The 21,426-nt window shown below is 34.6% G+C and overlaps 1 protein-coding gene across 2 annotated transcripts in view; it reads right to left on the reverse strand.

The window, feature by feature from the left end:
* The window catches only part of RAB28 (RAB28, member RAS oncogene family), a 61,831-nt gene that overhangs the window by 29,841 nt on the left and 10,564 nt on the right, over positions 1 to 21,426 (reverse strand). For both annotated transcript variants that reach the window (XM_066317269.1, XM_066317270.1), the window contains exons 3-4: positions 19,392 to 19,480; positions 12,129 to 12,258 (exon numbers count right to left, since the gene is read on the reverse strand). In XM_066317269.1, coding sequence (XP_066173366.1) covers positions 12,129 to 12,258; positions 19,392 to 19,480 — 219 coding nt within the window. The remainder of the gene's footprint in view (positions 1 to 12,128; positions 12,259 to 19,391; positions 19,481 to 21,426) is intronic.

A 21,426-nucleotide genomic window follows, 5' to 3' on the forward strand; every position in this document is an offset into this window, starting at 1 on the left:
GGAATATTATCTGCTGAGGACAAGGAAAATGATTTTATTGCACGGTTGCTTAGTATTCATTCTACACATTGGTTTTCTAATCACAGACTTTGTCAAGAACCAGACACTGTTTACTAATGGCAGCAGGGCTTAGGATGTCAGCAGTCTGTACTGCTTTAGAGAAAAACTGATGGCCTTTCAAAAGTATCTACCCTAGTTCAGTCTGAATTACTGGACATGAACAAAAGGTAGAGAACAAAACATTATGATCTGTGCTGTGCAGACCAAGCCTGATTACGAAACAAGGTTTTTGCCTAAAAATCTCTGAAACAAATCTTCATCACACTGATGTCAAAAGCCAAACAGTACCACTGACAATGGAACTAGACACACAAGTTTTAAACTTACGATTTTTCAGTTCCCTCTCAAAGCAGTTCCGATCTTAAAGCTTATCCTCACATATGCATCAATATGGCAAAAAGACTCGGGTGCTGTTCCCTGTAAACATCACAATTAAAATAATCTTTCTATGATCATTTATTTCAAAATTAAGAAAAAAGGGGAGTTAACAGTTGTTTTGGTGACTATGAAAGACCAAAACAGTGCACCTGTAAGTATGCTTCAACTTTAGAGAAACAATGTGCAAGATATTTTTCTGTCCATATTGCTCTCTAGTGTCCTGCTTCCATTAGTTCGTTGCCATGCTATAAGCTTAAAAATATGAAGGAAACTGAAGGCTTGTTTCAGTGCTTTTGAAAGCAATGAGACTGCTTGGAACAAGTGAGGGTAAGTGTATATGGTGGGATTGTGACGTTGCTATAGTACTCTTTCATGAATAGTAATTACTCTGCAAGTGTGTAAAGCAGACAGGCCCAGTTGCATAAGGCTCAATGCAAGTTTTATGAACTGCAGAAAAGCATGATTAGTATGGGGGGAAAAACATGTTTCACACTTTTATTGTAAAGAACATGAGAATCTCACAGAAACTGCCAGAACAGATGTTCATAAATTGGGCCCTTAATCTGCAGCACTTTCCAGGTTTTAAGCTATATCCACTGGTCTGTAGAATATATTCCTCTCTTTTTAATATAATTCTTCTGTTTAGTTTTTTTAATAAATAAGTTTATGACTTTAGTAGTGTTGCCAGCTGTTCAATTTTGATTTACTGTCAGAGTCTGCTTTAATATATAGTGGCTTTTGTGGCTTACCCATATAGATTACATTTTAAGCTTCAAGATATCACCATAAAGCAGCTGGAAAAAGTGCTGGCTGTGCTCAGAAACCAGCATTATTGCTGTAGTGATCAACCACTGAAACACACAACTAGACCAGTAACCATTCTCTAATAAACTTTTGTATACAGCATTCCCAAAATAAAACTGCAAAACTTACAGGGTAAAAGCAGGTCATCTTAACACATGTACTTTAAGAAGCCAGCCCAATAAAACTGCTAAACTATTAATTAGATAGTGTATTAGCCAGCAGTAGAGATCTCTACAATGACTGCTCTTTATTCTTTCCTTATATTGTTTACTTTACTTCTACTGTGCAGTTTGAGACAACCTAAGAAATAAAAGATTTTAGAACTGCTTTATATAGAGCTTTCTAAAAATTTTCTTTAAAGCAGTACTGAATATTACTGTCAGTAACTGTCAGTATTCTGCACACTGAACCATTTTCAACATCTTAGAATTACAATACAACCAGACTAGGCTTCTTTTCTCCAGCCTCTGCAAGCACACAGGGTAATGTTATTAAAATAAACTACCACAACAGTATACTTAGAATTAAACAATGAATTAAACTCAAAAAACTCTGGAAATTCTCTACAGCTGAACTAGTTCAGAACCATCAATCAGAAATACTAGGGCTCTTTTATTACACTGAAAATTACTTTTTCTGCTCAAAAAGATTAATTTTTTCCATGCAAAACTGATTCCCTAAAAAAATTCCAACCAAGAGAACCAAATAGTTTGATGCTGAAAGATCAGTATGGTGCCTTGTGAGAGGGATTATTTTGCTTGTCTCACTGTTACTTTCTCCCAAGTTTAGATTTGCCAGTTGGACAGTAGCCATCGTGTATTACTCTCACAAAGTCCTATCATACCTAAGGGGAAGGCAGACCTACATCATGAAAGACATAATGGGAAAAATAAAACAAAAATGAAACCAGTCTTTCTACCCATAGCATCAGGAGCAAAGCCTGCAGGAGAAGAAAGAGAGAAGAGAATCATACAAATGCAGATCCCATGAGACATCACAGTGGCTTCTCCAAAACTAAATACGTCAAGGGATTACTGCTTTTGAAGGGAGATTACAAAGTAGACTCCAAAATAACACCATTTTCTATGTTATGAGCAGAACATAAAAATATTTTTGAAACAGTTCAACTTAACAGCATGGCCAACAACACCTATTCACTGCTTTCTTCTGCATGCCTATACCAAATTACTTTCCAAAGTCTCCTGTAAATGTATAAAGAAGTAAGGCTTTAGGAATGAGGGTCTCTCTTTCTGTCCAGTATCAAAGGTGTGCCATCTGTACAAATCATGGCTTTTCCAGCCTTCTTGTTAAATAATCTAAAAAAAAAGAAAAAAAAAATGCAGCAAGCTTGGTTGCAAAATTGCATGCAAAATCCAACAACTTCAACAACTTAAAGTTGTCCTAAATACACATCATGATTATATCCCTGGATTTTTCCAAAGCAAGCTTTTCCTAAGACATTTTACTGTTTTACTGTTCTGTGTGTTCCATTCAACTATTTAAGCTGTAGCTTTATTTTAATTATTTTTTGTTTAGCATATGAAACAAAAAAGCAATAGTCCTAATGGCAGTTTTTAAATGTCATGACCTAGGTACGACTGAATTCTCCAGTCAAAGTCAGAAAGAGTTGATGTTATTCCTCTGTCTGCACACAGATTTCAAAACCTTAATGAATTCTACCATCACACACTAGTATTATACCAGTATGATATATTCCTTTTATCATACATAATTAGGCAAACATATCTACAACCAAAGAAAACCTTCATAGTATACAGATTAAAAAAGGTAATCCACAAGAATATTAAACACTAGGGATTTCACTCTGGTGAAAACACTAGAGTAAACTTGGAGTAGCTCATTAAATGTGCTTTAAATTTACACCCATATAAACAACAAAAATTTTTATCTTAAGCACTACTTCTGAAAAAAAACAAGCATTACAAAAGCAAAAATATGTCACAATAATTTCACAGGGAACTCAGTATTTTTGAAATAGAAACTATGTGCAATGTACACAAAGGCCTCTTTTTACAACCTTATTTTAAATAAATAAATTAGATTACTAATTTACTATTTATCATCACTGTACTCCACCCTCCTTTTTCAGTAGGAAAGTAAATAAGATTTCAGTAAATCTTAACTGATTTTTAATTGAATTTAATGGTAAGTCTTAGATCAATTCCTTTGAAAACAAGCATATATTGAAGTTATCCTCTGAACCACAATGGCTGGAAGCACAGAGCGTAAATAACAACAATACTCTCTGCATTTAACTAGGAGGCTTATCTCAAATATCTGTTTGATATTTCCCTAGTAGTTACTCCTGTGGTAACATCTTCAGACTCTTGTATTACACACACATAAGTAATGCCATGTCTTTTTTTATCTTTTTTCAAATACCATTTTTCCCCTCAAAGAATCATGATCTATAAAATACACCCAAGTAGAACGCAGAAAGAAACTGCAGCACAATTGGTACCCCATCAAGACCCATCTTCTCAAATAGTGGAACAATGAAGAATTTATATTAAGCATAAGTGCTTAATATACTTAAAGTTCTATCAAAAAAGCCACACATTTAGCAGAGTAAACATGTTCCTGTACTGAAACGGGTATCATAAACCCACAATGTCTCAGGAATGGAGCTATAACTGTGGGCTAAACTTGAAATGGTACCATTAATTTCCACTTCCCTTGCAAATAACATGATGATGTCCTGACAATTACACAATTTAAAAACATACATACAATGCAGTCCCTGTAATTTTACTTCTTTGTTCTCAAATCTGCGTGCACATCATTCATACTGTACCACAAAGACAGTGAAGGTTATCTATCATGAATATTCCTTATATTAGCACAGACTACCCCTCTTTCTCTAAATTGAACTGGAATAATATATCTGCTTACTTCCAATAGAAGTCTTAATTTTTTTTTTTTTTTTTTTTGGTTCATTGAAATTAGTAGAAAAAGCTGAAGTTTTCCCTGATGGTTAGGAATAAATTTCTCTTCCACACTTTCTGCCCATACAGAGTATTAAATATATTTAACTACTACATGCATTTCAGTTGAAGTTGCAAAGTACACATAAACACTATACAATTGTCAGTATATTTATCAGTCTGACTTAAACTCTAAAGCTTTAAAAAAAGATTAGTTTACTGACTTATCTAGCTTTTAAGTAGAAAATAATGTTACAATAGCATTTGTCTTTTCCTCCATTTTGTCCCAAATCCTAATACTAATGCCCTATTCATACTCGAAATTTGGTTATCCTCTCTCATCAACTTCCTTCAATAATAATATATGAGAATATATTTCCACAGTAGCTAATGGAGACATTCCTACAAATCAATGTGCTGCAGTGATACAGAAATAAAAGCTTACTTCACTGTAATGATGCTTCCAGACTTCCCTCAAGTCAGGTGGTTACTTGCAGTTAATGATCTGTGACATACCACACAAGTAGTCCTAAAAAGACTTATTATCCACTGCATGTGCAACAATATTTGCTTTATGGATGGCTAAATGAATGAAGACATTCAATGTAACTGTAAAAGTAAAATCAAAAGAAAACTTACAAGTAACATGTTTTCTTTGAGTAAAAGAGCTGTGAACATTTTCCATTAATACTTAACCTTTTGCTGGAGCAGTGCAACCACATATAATGCTTGAATCCATAAAGCCCAAGAGCTGCTCAGGGTTAACACTGATTAACTACCCCAATCAAATGTTGTAACGTTTAAAAATTTCAGAGAGTTCCCACCCACTAGTGAAATCAAAATTGCATTTATGTCATGTGGCAAAGGTAGGAGCAGGACAACCATCAAAGAAAACAAATTCTGCCCTTTTCCAAAAACAAGTATTTTTTTTAAATCCAATATAACATACACGAATTTGACTGGGTTTTAGACTATGTATATTATGCTCGACTGACTTCTATTAATATACTAATAGAAAAGAATAGCAAATTAACCTAAAATAAGCTCCAATCCAACAGCACAATATCTCCCATGACTCTCAGACTGTGCAGACATTCACACATTTTCTGTTTATAATTTTTTTCATTTACTAGACTCAGCTTTTGTCCACCATATGTCCACTGTAGATTAACTATTCCCTTAGGTACAATTAAGGGCTTTCCATTTGTTGTAAGAAGACCTAAGTATGAAGGACGCAGCCAGAAAAAACATTTCTACCTAAACCAAAAACAGAAGCACATTCAGCCTGAACTATAGTTTATGCAGCATCCTTTTTATTGGGCGTATGTCTACATTGCTAAATAAACCACAGACAAAATCCATGGAAACAGTAAGAGATCTCTCAGCATTGCATTTGTGTATTATTATAAAAATATGATACATATACTGTTCTAACCTTTGTATTTAAACAGTTTACTTCTATTTGCATTTTTCAATGACATCTCTACAGATTTTTCTCAATTTAAGCATAACTGTTAGGGAATGAGAATATATTATTTAGTGGCACTTCTGTAGCACTGGTGTTTGAGTTCCAGCTACACTAACAACTGCCTACCAGGTCCTTGAACATGGTTGTGGTTCTTGGTTAGTCATGGCAGGCAAAACTCAAGTGCAGCCTCAAGATTTTACATGCAGAAAGAGGAAACCAGTTTATTCATGGTCACTAAAAGAAAAAAGAAAGTGTAGCACAACAACTGTTTATTAGTTGGAATAGTTCATGACTATCCGCACTTTCTTGTGAAAGCACTGTGTGACCCAAATGAGAAAACATTATTTTCTGCAAATAGTTTGTACAGATCTAAACTGCCCTGGCTCAAATTAATGCAAATTCATTGATTTTCACAGAATTATACCTCTTTATGGCAGAGCTCTGTCTAGCTGTACAAATCTCAAACTCAGAGAAGCAGTACAACAGTAACTTATCTTCCACGTCCAAGGTGTGTATATTGTTCAGCTTCAACCCTGTAATGAACCCCAGACTGCAGCAGAACACAAATCAAAAAGCAAGCTCACTACTAACTAATACTATCTGGACTTAATACAGGCATTAGGTAAGGATTATTAATTCTCTTTTGAGCATCATGAGAGAACGGATTCACTGTATACTGTATACATGCTTCAACTATGGCGGCAGCACTCTAAGAAAGTCCAGAAATTGAAAAATTTACCTTTAACCAGGTGACTTACCAGCTTCAGTGCCCACTGCCTTCTCATCCAAGAGATCATTTTGTGAAGGATTCTGATAGATGGCTCAAAGTAAAACATGGGCTGATTTGCAACCCTTTGCAACAGACACACTTACCACAGCAAGTCACATGAAGCCAGAATGGAATACATATGTACAGATCCTTGTAATCTTTCCTGCCAGGTGTTTTCCCTTCACAGACAACACAATATGGCAAGGTAAATACTACACAAGAGCAATAAACCTTTCTTCTTTTGTTCTGTAATAACGTTCTGTGAGCTCAGATCCTTTCCAAAGAACAGCACTTGAGGCTCAAGCTCTGTCTACTAATCACAATTTAGCAGACTTGTCCACGTGGAAGTTTAACAGACATAATTAAATAGATCCCTTCAGCATGGATGATACCTGGCTTTATTAACATTAAGCTAAGCATGATTCAGGATCAAAATCTTGCAAGACAGATGCTCTCTCAGACAAGCAAGGTAATTTTCTCACTCAAAAGTGTGTGTGCTTCAAGGTTGCTTCCACTGCTAAAGTAATACAGAGCACATTGAGACACGGGGTTGGATATGTAATACTACAGTGAATAAAAGATCATTTTCACCTTCCAGTGGTTTTCCCTTCCATTAACTTAAGTTTCTTGATAAAAGTAATTTTTAATAAAGTTACCTGACCATTGAAACAAATAAATCCGTAAGATTGCAATTTTCTGTTAATCTCACGAGCTGGTTGAGACAAACATTCTATACATATTTTTTAAAACAAGGTATCATTCTACATTTATTCAAATGAGTTGCACAGGACAAGGTTTTCTTTTTAAAGGAGTGTCTACATGTAAGTAGTTTACCCTCCAATCCCAAGAGCATGTCTAAGCCTCAGGTGATCTGCTGTCAGGCATACAGGAACAGTTTAATCAGACATAAGACTCTAAAGAACAGGGGTCTTTGCATCAGCTGCTCAACCCTTGTCTTAATTACAGGTGAAGGACCTTGAAAGAGCAAGCCCACTGGATGCAAGAACAGAAAACAGGGAGGCTGGCAGGGACAAGAGAATGAATACATAGCTCTGAATTTAAATTAAAAGGATTTTCAAAGTGAAGATTAATGAAGGAATCTTCTGAGTATAACAGGGGAGACTAAATACATAATGCAGAAACAGAGTAAAAAAGCAGACCAAGCAAGTCCCAGGACCAGGCAGATTCACATTAGCACACAGTACACCAAATGTTAATTTGTATCTGGGCTGAAAAATGTTTCTTTCTGTGCTCAGATAAGATAGGTAAAAACATTTTATGTTGTATGTAAGGGCAAGTTAAAGGGTACACTAAAATGTAACCTTTAAACTTCACAATGTAACAGCATACCACTTCCTGCTCAGAGATAGCACTCCAAGATCAATTCATCATGGCTAAGACGAACAAACGGTCAACATTCTTAATTAGTGTTGATGCATTCTCCTCTGTGCCCTCATCTGTCACGAAGATTGTTTAAAAATCTGAGTTATTAGTCTTTATTGAGGAGTGGATCTGGTTAATATCTCTAAGAACAGAAATCATTCATCTAGCCACTATACACCAGTACCTGATAATTCCTACCCCCTATATAAGCTACAGATAACCACTGCCCTAAGACCATCTTGGTAGCTATAAATCAAAATGAGTATAGCTCCCATGCAACCTGGGTTAATTTTTGTTTACAATATATCCACTGAAAATGCTGGTATGACACTTGAGGAGACTGCTTATAGATTAGTGCAGAAGAAAATATATAAAGCAGTGAAGGTAGGAAGGAAGAAAACACATCAATCATACGAAACATGGTAAACTCTCTCTAATTCACACTTACTGACTAGAACATCCATTGTGATCACTGAACTTTATCAATACCTAATTTAAGCAAAGATCCTAAGTGCACAATATACAATTCATTCACTTGAAAAGTGTAGTTGCATTTGTACCATACAAATCAAACTATTTGACAGCAACATATATACAGAAGTTTTGAGTTATTGCATAAAAACTCTAAAACATAAGTTAAAATTAACACTAAGGTTTAGTCCCCAGTTACCAATGCAAAGCAAGTGGTACTAGCAATACAAATATAAGCACACTTCAAATATACTTTGTATTTAATAACAAATAAATAACACAACGTAAGTTACTAGGACAGTAAAATTTAAGATTCAATTGCAGCTAAAAAGTTCAGAATTATAAAGACCTTATGACTTCAAATAAATAAGCAAAAATAATTCTACATTAAATTTTGTAATTCCTTCTTTTGTTCATCACCAAACACACAGACAAAAATCTATGGAACAATACAGAATAATTGATAATCGATAATTGATAACTGATAACTCAACATAGGTGCAGAAAGCTGGTCTGGGCAAGATCTTGATTCAAATAATTTTCTACTCTCTGACCAAATGTGTAGGACAGGCTATGGAAAAAAAGAAAAAGGGAACAGGAAGGTAAAAAGAATGAAAACTGAAACTAAGCACCCAGAAGGAACCCAGACAGCTTAAATAAAGTACTGGTTTTATAACAGAGATCTGCATCTCTGAAGCTCTTGCTCTCCCAATTATTTTTAATAAATTAGTGGGCAATGATAGTCCTTCATTTTAGCTACTACTGATTTGAAAAAAAAAAAAAAAAAAAAAGAGAGGTGGAGAGACATGGGAAGGTTCAGAATTTAGGTGTCAGTTCATACTGCTCTACTATTTTCTATTTTCAAATAAATCTCTGATGGATGAGATAACAGCAACTGATTGAACTGATTGAAGCTTTTTTAAGAAGAAATTACCTTTCCAGTGTTTCATGAATAAATCTTCTTACAATCACAACAGGACATTTTAATAGGTTGACACTATTCTGAAGTTAATGATCTTGTTTTAAACAGAAGCAGCAGCTTACTGTGTTCATGCTGCTAATCTACTGCAATGCACAATAAATCAGTGAAAACAAACACTGTTTAATTTAAATCAGCACTCAATTTCTTCAAGTTCTATGGAATACCAGAGAAATCCCTGCAAACATAACATTTAACAGAATGACTACAAAGTGATACTAGAAACCACAAATAAATTTAATTATAAAACCACATGACTTAACAATAGTAAACAACTATGCACCATATATTGTTATGTATCAAATAATTTGCTTTCAATGACAAAAGTATCCCGGGAAATTATTTTCATTTAATATAATTCAAGTGTACAGTTTTATGTATCGTATTGTGCAGAAAAAAAATCTTTGTTTTCTTCCAAGGTATAGCTTTATTCCTAGAGAGAATTCAGGTATATCTCCCCCAAAATGGAAAAAATACACATGTATTTCAGACAGTATTAGGAAAAGAAAACAGACAAAGGACAGCCCAAGTTGAGAAACTAAATTTAAACCAAAGTTTCAAAACAGCTTCCAAATTCTTATCAAGGTATCTAAAGACTGGCTCAAAGCTTTCCAGTTGCTATGAATGAAAATAACTGCATTCTTGGGAAATTTTAAAGCTTATCAGAAAGAAACTTAAGTGCTAGAATAACGTGCCTGTGGATATTGACATTTCTAATCTTTCAGTGAACTTACCTGGATATTTTCCTAAGAGACATGCACAGCTCAAAGAAAACCCAAGTACAATCCTGAGACAGAAACCACTCACTGGAGTATTTCTCCTGAATGATGCAGGAGGTCAAGTAAGTTCATCATTCAACAAATGCCTTTTCCTGGCTCTTAACCTATTATTGCTCTTGCATTGCATATGAGTGTTTTATCACTTACGAAGTAAAGTTGAACACAGTGATTCCTCCTAAATAGTAGTTTTGTCACTTCATAATATGTGAGAGTCAACACCATGCTTCTATGTAAACACCTTGTTTTCTATGTATGTAACAAGAGAAACCTGACTACATTTTCCTCTCACATACTACTAATATTTAGTATTGGGGTGGATGCCCTCCTAGATATTTTTATCCTAATACAGAATTCAGAAAAGCAATATACTTTCAAAGTCTAATTTTTATCATGCTGAACTAAAAATAAAGCAAAAAAACCCTTCTGTAAACAGTATCCCCTGCATGTTCAACATGTGCAACAGCAACAAACATCCTTAGCATCATATGAAATCAATGTTTTGCTGTTTTTCTTTATATACAGCTTCTGAAGGAAAACAAGGCACAAGCACAGTTCCTTCAGCTGCTATTTTCATAAAATGAAAGCCCTTTCACTAATCAGTGTCAGCCTTTATCTGAAAACTCACCTAGGAACCCAGATTTTATTTCCAGATGCTCTCAGGAAAACACTTGGATATCAAAGATTTGCGGGCATGTAAATGTGAAAAAACCCAGAAATAAAGTGCCTCCAAATAGAAAGCAATGTATCATTTTCCACATCTATTGTGCCAGTTCAGCAAAGGAACATTTTTTTATGTTATGTTACAGTGTATCTTACTGCAAAAAGTTCCAAAAATCTGCAGGATTCCAGGTAGGAAGTCCAATTTTGGGGCAAATAGAAACCAGTGAAAAATATTTTTCATTTGAATCTCAACAGAATCTCTATTACTGACTCTGGTCTGCTAGAGTACAACACTGTCAGTGTTACACTTTCAGAAGTGCTATTTATATATTGTAACTCTAAGACCTTCTCTGTTTTCCTCACAGGAAATTAGTCTTTCATAATTAATGTCATAAAATGTTACAGCATCACTGGAGCAATACTACAATTAACGGTTCTGAATGAAAGTGTTGTCTCTATATTGTTTTCAAATTATTTTTAACAATTCTAACTTCCTGGATAAGGTCCTTTTCCCAGGTTTGTTCATGACATGGTCATTGTAACAGAAACAAATTATTTGGAAAGTGAAAAAAAAATTCAAATATTTTTCTGTTGTTCAAATAAATGTATTTACACTGCCTAAAAATTATGTATCTGCTTCTACCACTTTGTTTCTAAAATTTTTATATGTTGCTCCTATCATCTTTAAGAGAAAAAAGGGTAAGAAAGCCAGGATCAAGACGTCAGATATGCTAATAAGGATGCTTGTGGAAGATTTTTTAGTTGGAAATGGGGAAATTGGGAATCCATCTAATTAGGAAACTATCTAAGTGATGATTATATAAAGTGACATATTTTTGGGGTCAAAAGAAAACCATTATATCACTTATGTGATCACAAAAAGGAGGTTAAAAAATCCCAAAACAACACAAAATAAGTCACCTGATGTGCACAACTACAGATAACATTAAAAAAAGTCTGCTAGGCAACTCTTAAGTATTATGCCTAACACGGTGTAGTCATTTAAGTATATACCAATAGTTAATCCAGCAGTCTCTTAACATACAGAACCATGAAATATACCTTTTACTACATCCAGAAATGCTCCCCAGTTCTCCACTGCAGACACAGGCCATGGCTATATCCTGGGGCCCTATCAAACTCAAACACAGGTGACTGATCTCTCTACTCCTGTGTGCTGCTCACCCAGCAAAGAGGACACAGGGAGAGAGGCTGCAGGCTAGGCAAAGCATGATGCAGCAAGTCCCATAGGATGACCTATCTGCCCAAAGCCATAATGCTGAATTATACCCAAATATGTCATCTGTACACAAAACCACACACAAGATGGTATTTGGTTGCATTTTGCTAAATATATATACCTTATGTTGTTTCTTTAGTAGCAGACCACATCCAGAGTATTTCAATTAATATGTAAATATGAGTCACTTACTTTTATTTCCAACCAAGGCCACAAGTGGCTGTGTTTCTGACTCTTCATTCACTTTCTTTACCACGTTATACCAGTCTTCCAAATTTTCAAAACTCTGGCCATTGGTAATGTCATAAACCAAGAGAATACCCTAAATAAAAGGACATGTTTAAAATGTTACAGACTGTAAAAGAATTTAACAAGATAATATTTGCATCAGTCTAAATTATTATTGTCATAAAATAGTGCATTACCAAATAATGGCATCATATCTTTTGAGGGTCAGTCAAAGGAATTATAAATTTCTATACTCTACATGTTATTACAGTATTTCTCCTCCATTTCTCATGTTTCAAATTCACATTTCAGAAAAAAATGGCAACACAATCAAGAACACAATTAGTTATATCAGAAATATTACAAACTGCATATGCTTTATGATAAACCCAAAATAGCATTTTACACTAATAGGAAGATAAAAATTACACTAGAGAAGGACTTTTATTTTAACTAATATTAGTTGCAATTTCAACGTTCCCTTTTTTTTAAAAAAAAAAGGCAGTTCACTTTTCCATTTCTGCACATTGTCTGTCATGTTTCTCCTCTCTTTTGGGAATAAAGGCCAGATTCCATTCCTTCAGTGTTGTAGAAGATAAGTAAGAAGTGAGCTTCAAACTTTCAAATGGGAACCTAAAGACATGGTGAGAACTCAAAAAGGAGTCCCATATATTTCAGAGGTTTTGGGCCAAGCTACAGGTGACAAATACTCAAAGGAGACACTGCTGACAATTCCCCAGCACAAATATCCAATATTGTAAAGAATAGTCTATTAACAGTCCTAATTTCATCCCCATTACCTCCACAATTCTAAGATCAGCTCTCAGATCTTATTGAGTCTTCTGCACCTACTTTCCACTACACCCTAATAAAGTCAGTATCTTGTAAATGAGGAATGAAGTCAGAATTGGCTTCAGTCACACACGTTCTCATGGAGTTCACATCTGGCAAAAAAACCCTACATCTGCACACTGTTTCTAACATGAAATTTTCACAAATATTCTGAAAAAACAATATGATCCATACAAAAATAGCTGGGTAAATGACCTACTGTTAATAGAAAAGATTTTTCAAGGTTTTTTTCAGGAATTTGTCTGGGCCCAGTTTTAACTGATAGTTAAAAAGAGTGTCTTAGATCACAAGGAGTGTCTTAAATAACAAAACACAGTGTACACTTACTTAATAATTTCACATTTGACAACTAATTAGTACAGACTGTGAGACTATTTGAGAAGAGTTTAGATCCTATGATGACAAACAGTGTACAACTAATAGGATGCAATTCAGTAAATACCATTAGAAGTTCAAAGGAAGCAATAATCAAGTGCACAATAGCAAGCATCTGGCTTGTAGCAAGTTCCATATAAGAAGACCAAGGAGTTACAGCTCACAGCTGAATAAGTCAAGCTTATTTTGCAAATATGACCCTGGCATAAAACATTCCAGGTGAAATAATGCATCCATCTTTGGACATTTGAATGTCAAAAAAAAGGGCACACTAGAATAAACCACCAAAAGTATCATAAGTTTAGAAATTATGACTGATATGAAAAAATTGGAAAAAAAAATCTGACTGCTTCAACAAATGCATAACTTATGGCAGGCATGATGATGATGGTACAGGTTTTAAGAAAAGATAACAGGAGTTCTGTTTGTATATGCTTTTATACATAGTTTGCAGAAGTCATTAAATTGGGAAGACCAGCCAATGTGCCCGAGGACAGGTTTACGACAAAGTGGTATCCAGACATGCTCGAGGAATGGGTGAACAGGAACCTTTCAACATTCTACAAGGATAAGTGCAAAGTCCTGCAGCTGCGAAGGAATAAAAAAATACAGGCTGAGGGGAGTAATACATGATTGGCTGGGGAGCAACTGAAAATGACCTGCAGATCCTGTCAGACAGAAGACCAAATCCAAGCCAGCAACATTCCCCAGCAGCACAGATGGCCAACCTGATCCTAGGCTGCATTAGAAGAAGAACAGCCACCAGATCAGGCAACTTTTCTACTCAGCACTTGGATGGTATCTAAAAGAATACATCCAGTCAGAACACATCCTTAGGTCCCTCAAGACATGAAAAAAAGTGGGGTAACTTCATCAGAGGTTATCCGCAAGATAATCAGAGGCTGGAGCACTTGTTTTATGAGCAAGAGATGAAGAAACCCAAATTCTTCAGCATGGAGAGGGAAGTGGTTCTGGGAAGACCTAAAAGCAGCCTTCCCATACCCATGAGGAAGCAATAAAGGAGATGAGCCAGGGTCTTCACAGTAGTGTATGGCAGGATAAAACTCAGTGAGCATAAGGTGAAGAAAGAGAAATTCAAACCGTATCTAATGAAAAGCTTTTTCACCATGAAGAAAATAAAGCAGGTTGACCAGAGGTTGCCCAGTCTCCATCCTTAGAAACTTACAAGCAGGAACTCAAGAAATCCTTGAGCAGCCTAGTTCCACCTTTCAGCTTACCTTACTTAAGAGAGTGTTTTACTACTGGCCTCCTGTAGAGATAGGTTTAACTCACACTAAGATTATAGCAAGGGTACATACTAAAAACAAGCAAACAAACAAAACAAAAAGAAAGAAAGAAACAAAAAACCTATGGAAACTGTAAGAATAGCAAAGTTCTAAATTACACCACCTATAACAGTCACCAGAACTGAAAACTTTTTGAAGGTTGCTAAAAGTCATTACACATGGATAGTTTTATAGGAGGGCAACAGATCCTACTGAGATTCTTCTAACTCCTACTTTCTGATGACAGCAATACCAATCTATCTCATTTCCTCCAATGTTATCAACTCCTTGGCAAACTTGAGGTTTTGTTCTTTATATTTGTGTTAATTCCTAAGGAATAGCTTTCATCAGTTCCTTCAACAAAATTAAGAATTATGACATCCAACTTTCCCCTTGCTATGTTTCCTTCTTTATCAATCAAATCTAATATTAAACATCCACTTCCCTCTTCCAATTTTGGTGTAATTTATTCCTTAATATCTTGCATCTCTAAATTAATCTCAGTTAATTTCTCCTAACTATTTTAATAACTACCCAAATGCTTGGGTACGTATGTAATTGTCTCACAATCTAAGTTTTGCTCTAGGAAAGACATACTTATGTTAATAAACGCTCAGTGGAAAAGAAATTCAATCTAAAGCACAGGTATGGTAAAATTTAAAAAAAAAAAAAAAAAAAAAAAAAGCCAGCCATAAAGCTGAAAGTTGTAAATGAGAAAAGAGCACACAGCAATGCTTCTTTCACCAGCTGTCAAGTTCTCTCACTAGTTTGCAGAGGAGCAGATTATCTAAACCAACTTCAGCACTAATCAGAGTTAGATGGAGAAAAAATATGTGTGAGCATTTAAGGTTAGTCAAATCTTTCTAATAAATTCTTCATCAAAAATCTACTCTGCATCACATCCCCTAGACAACTGTAGCCTAACTATCCCTTTGGATGAAAGGATTTACCATGAAAAAAATGGATTAACAAATTTTGCAGCTAGAGTTGATCTAACATCCTTTTCTCTATGATCTAACTAAAGCACATTCTTTTCTTCAACATTTTTTTAATAAATATTTGCCACAGTTAAGAAACAAAGATGGAAGGTATATATTTTTGCATCATGGAGATGCAAAAAAAAAAAGGTAGCATGGCATCCAGGTCATAAAGAATACTTTCTGCTTAGATTTTTACCACAAAAGCATTCTGCAAGCAATTTACTATGATATAGATAATTAATGAAGGACTAGTCATAATTCCATGGCTAAAATTTATTTCAGCTTTTTAACAGAAAAATCCAATAATTGCTTTCAAGAAAAATACATCATATTTTACACAAACTTAAGAGTATATGGAGTAGACAGCATAAAAGCCGTTGTTTCCCTATTAGGTGTGAAGAATTAAGGAGGAAAATTAACACTGGCATTTTTAGACAAATATTTCCCTGCCATGAAAAAAGTTTGAAACACATGGTAGACGACATGCCAAGAAAAGCACATTTATTCTCTAGTCTCCAGCAACATAGCAAATAGTCCCTGCTTGCATAATTGCACTCTAGTAAGAGATATTTTGCCTACATTAATGTATATGTGAGTGCTTTTTGTTTTGAAATTATAGAACATTTTCAAAAATAGGTCACTGGAAACTGAGAATATTGCAGAAATTATTTGCTGCTCCCTAGGGAAGGTAGGGTCTGCAGTACTACTATTAACAAGCCAATTTATGATGTAGCATATGCCAGATCTTAAAGATAATTTAAACTAGATATGTGGGTAGAGGCAGTAATTACAAGTAAGATATGGGAGCGGTTCTGAAAGATTTACCATGCAAGCAGCAGCAATGTTATTTCAAAATTGAACTGCTAGTATGGAAGTGTTGTAACCAGGCAATATATTTGCACTGATAATCAAAATGTAAGATGTGCCAAGTTTATGTCAAGATTTGTCACAATAAAAGGAAGCTAGAGAAAACAGTAATTAAAAATGTATGTTGTCTTCTTCATTTATCTGCAGCTACCCTCATCCTATGACTGACTTTTCCACCAAGGAACTAAATTAACTTTCAAATTACTATTATTATTATTATTATTATTATTATTATTATTATTATTATTAAATAAGTCAGGCCAAAATTCTGTATTATTTTTTCTAGTAACAGAATATTAATTTAGCAAAGAGCAACTTAATTGTTGCAGAAATATGCAGACGAAAATGCAGAAATATGCAGATGAAAACAGAGATTTTGGCAAACAAATGCAGCTAACAGTCCACATATACTTAACTACTGCTGTCATTGCTGATACTGAAGATGTGGGCATTCTGATTCCCGTGATTCAGTGACTAAGTTGCCATAACTGAATGATTTACTCTCTATCAGTACAGCTGTGGCAACTGACTACACAGTTACTTTCAGCATCCCTCAATTCTGAGATAAATGTGGTACTCAGTTGGTGTTGATTATTAATACCTTTTATTTATAGAGAACGAAGAGCTCTTTTTTTTCCCCACAGCTTGAAGAGTTGTTCTGCCTCACTACTGAAATTCAGCTACAAAGCGGAGGCAGCCACTACATTGTTCTAAATGAGCAAGGTCAGAGAAAAATGGGCAGGAGGAAAGCAACTGCTTCAAGACAGCAAGTGAACTGCAATTTCTCCAACTGCAATGATGCAAGCAAATTATGCAAATTCTCATGCTCAAATCTGCCATTCTTATTCTAAAACATGGCACAAGAAATAAGAGATCTCAATCAAAATACGGCATCTTAACAGTAACCTAACCAAAAGATCTATCCTAAAGAATTGATTCAGCCCTCATTAGAAAAAAGGAAACTTCTAGGGGCAAGTTTTTGCAGTGAAGTACAGATGGATTCTCCACTTACTCTTCTTGATATCTTCATCAAATTTCAACCAAGATCCCATGAACTGTAGGCCATAATCTTTTCAGTTGCTATAGAGTCTCTAAACTTCTATCTCCAGCTGGCCACAGGATTTTAGAAGTCAGCCTACCATACACATAGATTTCTGAGTACAAAAGTAAGAATTCAGCCACATGATTTCTGAATATCTCAATGATCAAATAGATGGAAATTGGGCTATCTGTGAATACTGGATAAATGCATAACATTTATTTTGCTGTCTTGTTGTCAATTCACGGGAATTTTTATCTGTATTTAAAAGGATTTTCCTTTCTAAATAATCCTACTTTGCCTTTCCTCTTTTTCTTATAAAAAGCTGCAGATGATCAACATGAAATAAGCTTATAGAAATAAACCTAGAAATAAGCTGAAAGCAGTGCCTTTCCAAACTATTCATGACATTTCATGAATAGATTAAATCAGACAGTTTTATGCATCTTTAACAGGCACTGTTACAAAGCTAGCAGAAAGTGTCTTAGAACTCAACTTGGATGATAAGAAACTTCTTACAGACACTGGGAATACATGCCAACATTGGGAAAAAAAATCACTAGTCTATTTAAAAAATCAGAGTTAAAGAGGACTGGGGGAAGATTAAAGACGAAGAGATTGAACACGGGTGGGGGGTTTTGTTAATGTGTGCTGAATGACTAAAAAAAAATCAAACTTTAGTCTTATTGATATCAACTGTTTATGCACTTTTGGGCACTGGCATTAACTTTTTGACCTGCTATTTTTAGTAAGAAACTCCTAAGTTTATCACCAAATTCAATACAGACAAAGCTAATAGCCTTTTATTCCCTTCATTAAATTTACTTTGGACATATGGCAACAATTTGTGATTAATCAAATTCCCTCTGTCATGGAAGCCACTTTCTCCTATTGCTTGGTAGACCTGTAACAGGTCAGTAAACTGGTTTTTATTAAAAAAAAAGAATATGCCATAAAACAGATGCAACAGCTAAAAACATCGACTTTTTTTCAAAGTGACAAAATGTTACACTGACAAGTTTCTCTTTATCCAGTTAACTAATAAATCCCAACCTCTTTCATTAGCCATTCCTGTGTTGTATAACATAATCTAATAGCACATGTTATGCCCATTGTTCTCATTACAAACTCCAAATTAAGGAACAGAGGACCTTAAGGACCTTTCAGGACCACTCTTGCTAAGAAGTTTGGCATTTATAATACATCCTCCTAAATCATCTCATGACTCAAGATACAGTTATAATACTTAGCTCTTAATTCTACCATCCACTTTAAGTTGCTTAGTTAACCTGAAGATAAACTTAATTTTCATTGGACCGGAGTTCTGCAAAAATATTTAGCTACCTGGTTGTCTCCTTTTTTTTGCCCCCTTATAACCCCAATTGCATGTATGAGTTTAATGGTGTAGGATTGCTCTTAATTTCCTCCTTCTACCTTGTCCCCCCAGGAGGCAGCTGTTCTGAAAGCAGCCACTCTATCTACCATGTGGATATCCAAACAGCCTTTACTGTTTACTGTGATTGCTTTTCTTAACTCAAGACACAAAGCCTGGAAACAACCATCTGTTTTTGGGAGTTACTCAGTTCTATAAATGCCCACACTTGCTTTGCTTTTTATGTCAGCTCTAAAAAATTACTTACACACCAAAATTAAAGCAGCGTATTAATATCAATTAAGTTTAGATTGAACAGACATTCAATATTTTTGAGATTCATGAAACAATCAATTAAAAGCTATATATAATATATGTATGTATAATTTTAAGAACAAAGTTTCAATTAATTTTATATCATTGCTATAGATACAACTATCAGCATTTATACTGTACCTGAGCTCCATAAATATATTTATCCAGCATTTTGCCTCCTATCGTTTGTCCCCCTACATCCCACACTTGAAGAGTAACATTCAAATTTCCTGGAAAAAAAATTATACAGATATTGTGTAACCTGGAAAATTTAGATACAAATATATTCAACAACAATAGCTTTTAACAAGTATACAAGAATCATTAAATTTCAAAATAAAAACGATTGCATCATCTGGGAAAGAAGACATCTGAGTCCAGCTAAGTCATTAAGATATGGTAAAACTATAGCTAGTTACTAACATATCTAATATTAACAGAAAAGAATTGGAACTGCATAAAGTGTAACAGTCCTAAGTAGAAATTATACAACATATTCCACTGAAAAAAAAAATGCAAAACTTCACAAAAAATGTTCTATAGCGTGGCACTTGGAACTGAAAGGTAACATAATTAATGCCAACTTATCCACATTATTTCATACTGTGTGTCCCTTCCTCACCCCTCTCCTAATCTTCTTTACAGATCAAGAAGTGAGGAAAATCTTCATAACTTCATTTTGGTAGTGATGCTGATAGTAGTATACAGTTACAGAATTATATCACTAACAGAGTAAAAAAAATGGAAATACTGAAACACACCTAAGTTGAGGATGCACACTACAATTATTTCCTCCACTCACCACCTTAAGGCATAAAGCTAAATCGGTCATGATTTACATAACTTCATCTTCAAAGAATCTACACCAAGAATAGACCTTCCTTTCTCCTCTAAACCATTTTTAAGCTACGTTGAAATTGTTAACAGGTTTTTAAAACAAAACAAAAAATGAGTCTAAATACAGAATAGTTAATATCCTACAAATGATACATATTCTGCAAGACAACCGAGCAACTCACAGCACAAAAATACACACAGAAAGGTATGCTACCATATGCATCCAAACACATTAAAGTATAATTTCTCACATTTTGCATGGTAAGATCTATTTTCAGAACTGTACTGATTACCTGGGAGCACCAAACTCTAATAGGGTAAGGACTGACAAAATTCTTTCTAATCCACGTACAACTCACATGACACTTACATGTTAATACAAATTCTACGTACTCACAGATAATCACAACTGCCTGTTACTTTTTACTCCTGGATTTAAAAAAATGTAACAAATTTCACATCATGACAATTGCCAATCGAGTGAAAACAAACACATTATTTTGGCTTGCTAAGAAAGATATATTCTTAATTTAACTATTTTATGTAGTTGACAATTTGATTTTACACCACATGATCCATTCAGCTGTAAATTTATAACTCGCACTGGTTACATAAGGGAATGTGCTCCATGGAAATGTATCAGAGCACCAGGTGAAAATAACCAGCAAATTATAACTATATAGCTGAATATATGCTACTCCTGGTATTTCACATACCACATTATATTTTTATAATACATCTTGCTTTAATCTGATTAAAAGAGCAGGTTCCCAAAACTACTACCTTAGTCTCAAAAATGCAGAGATGAATGTGGAACAGTATTATTAGCTACACTGAGTTCCATGTAACACCAAGAGAATTTCTACATGGAGCTTAGAAAACACATCATAAACATCCCAGTTCAATAAAGGCAACCTTTTATAATCAACAAAAAGCTTACTTGTTTTGATAGTTCATATATTATGTATTAATAAATTAATTATTTTAAAAGCTTCGAACACAAATGATCACAAGCAATGCAGGAAAGTATTCCACAAAGGATCTGGCATGGACAAACTAGTGTATCCACAGTCTGAAAAGACTATACATCCTCAGTGGGTAAACAAACTCTGCAAGCTCAAAGGCTCACCATGCTACAGTATTCTACCCCTATGTGTTCTACTGGAAAGGTACCGTGTCATTCATGTCAGCTATTTTGAGAAAAAAAAGAAAAGTCCTTATAAATATTATCACTTTTAAACTCAGTAATTTTCAGATGCCAAATTTTGTCTTCAAGTGCTGAAAAAAGTTTCAACTTGACTATTCTTCCAAAAGAAACAATTATGCACAGCATACTGGA

Source organism: Sylvia atricapilla, chromosome 4 (assembly GCF_009819655.1).
Source record: "Sylvia atricapilla isolate bSylAtr1 chromosome 4, bSylAtr1.pri, whole genome shotgun sequence".
Lineage (NCBI taxonomy): Eukaryota > Metazoa > Chordata > Aves > Passeriformes > Sylviidae > Sylvia > Sylvia atricapilla.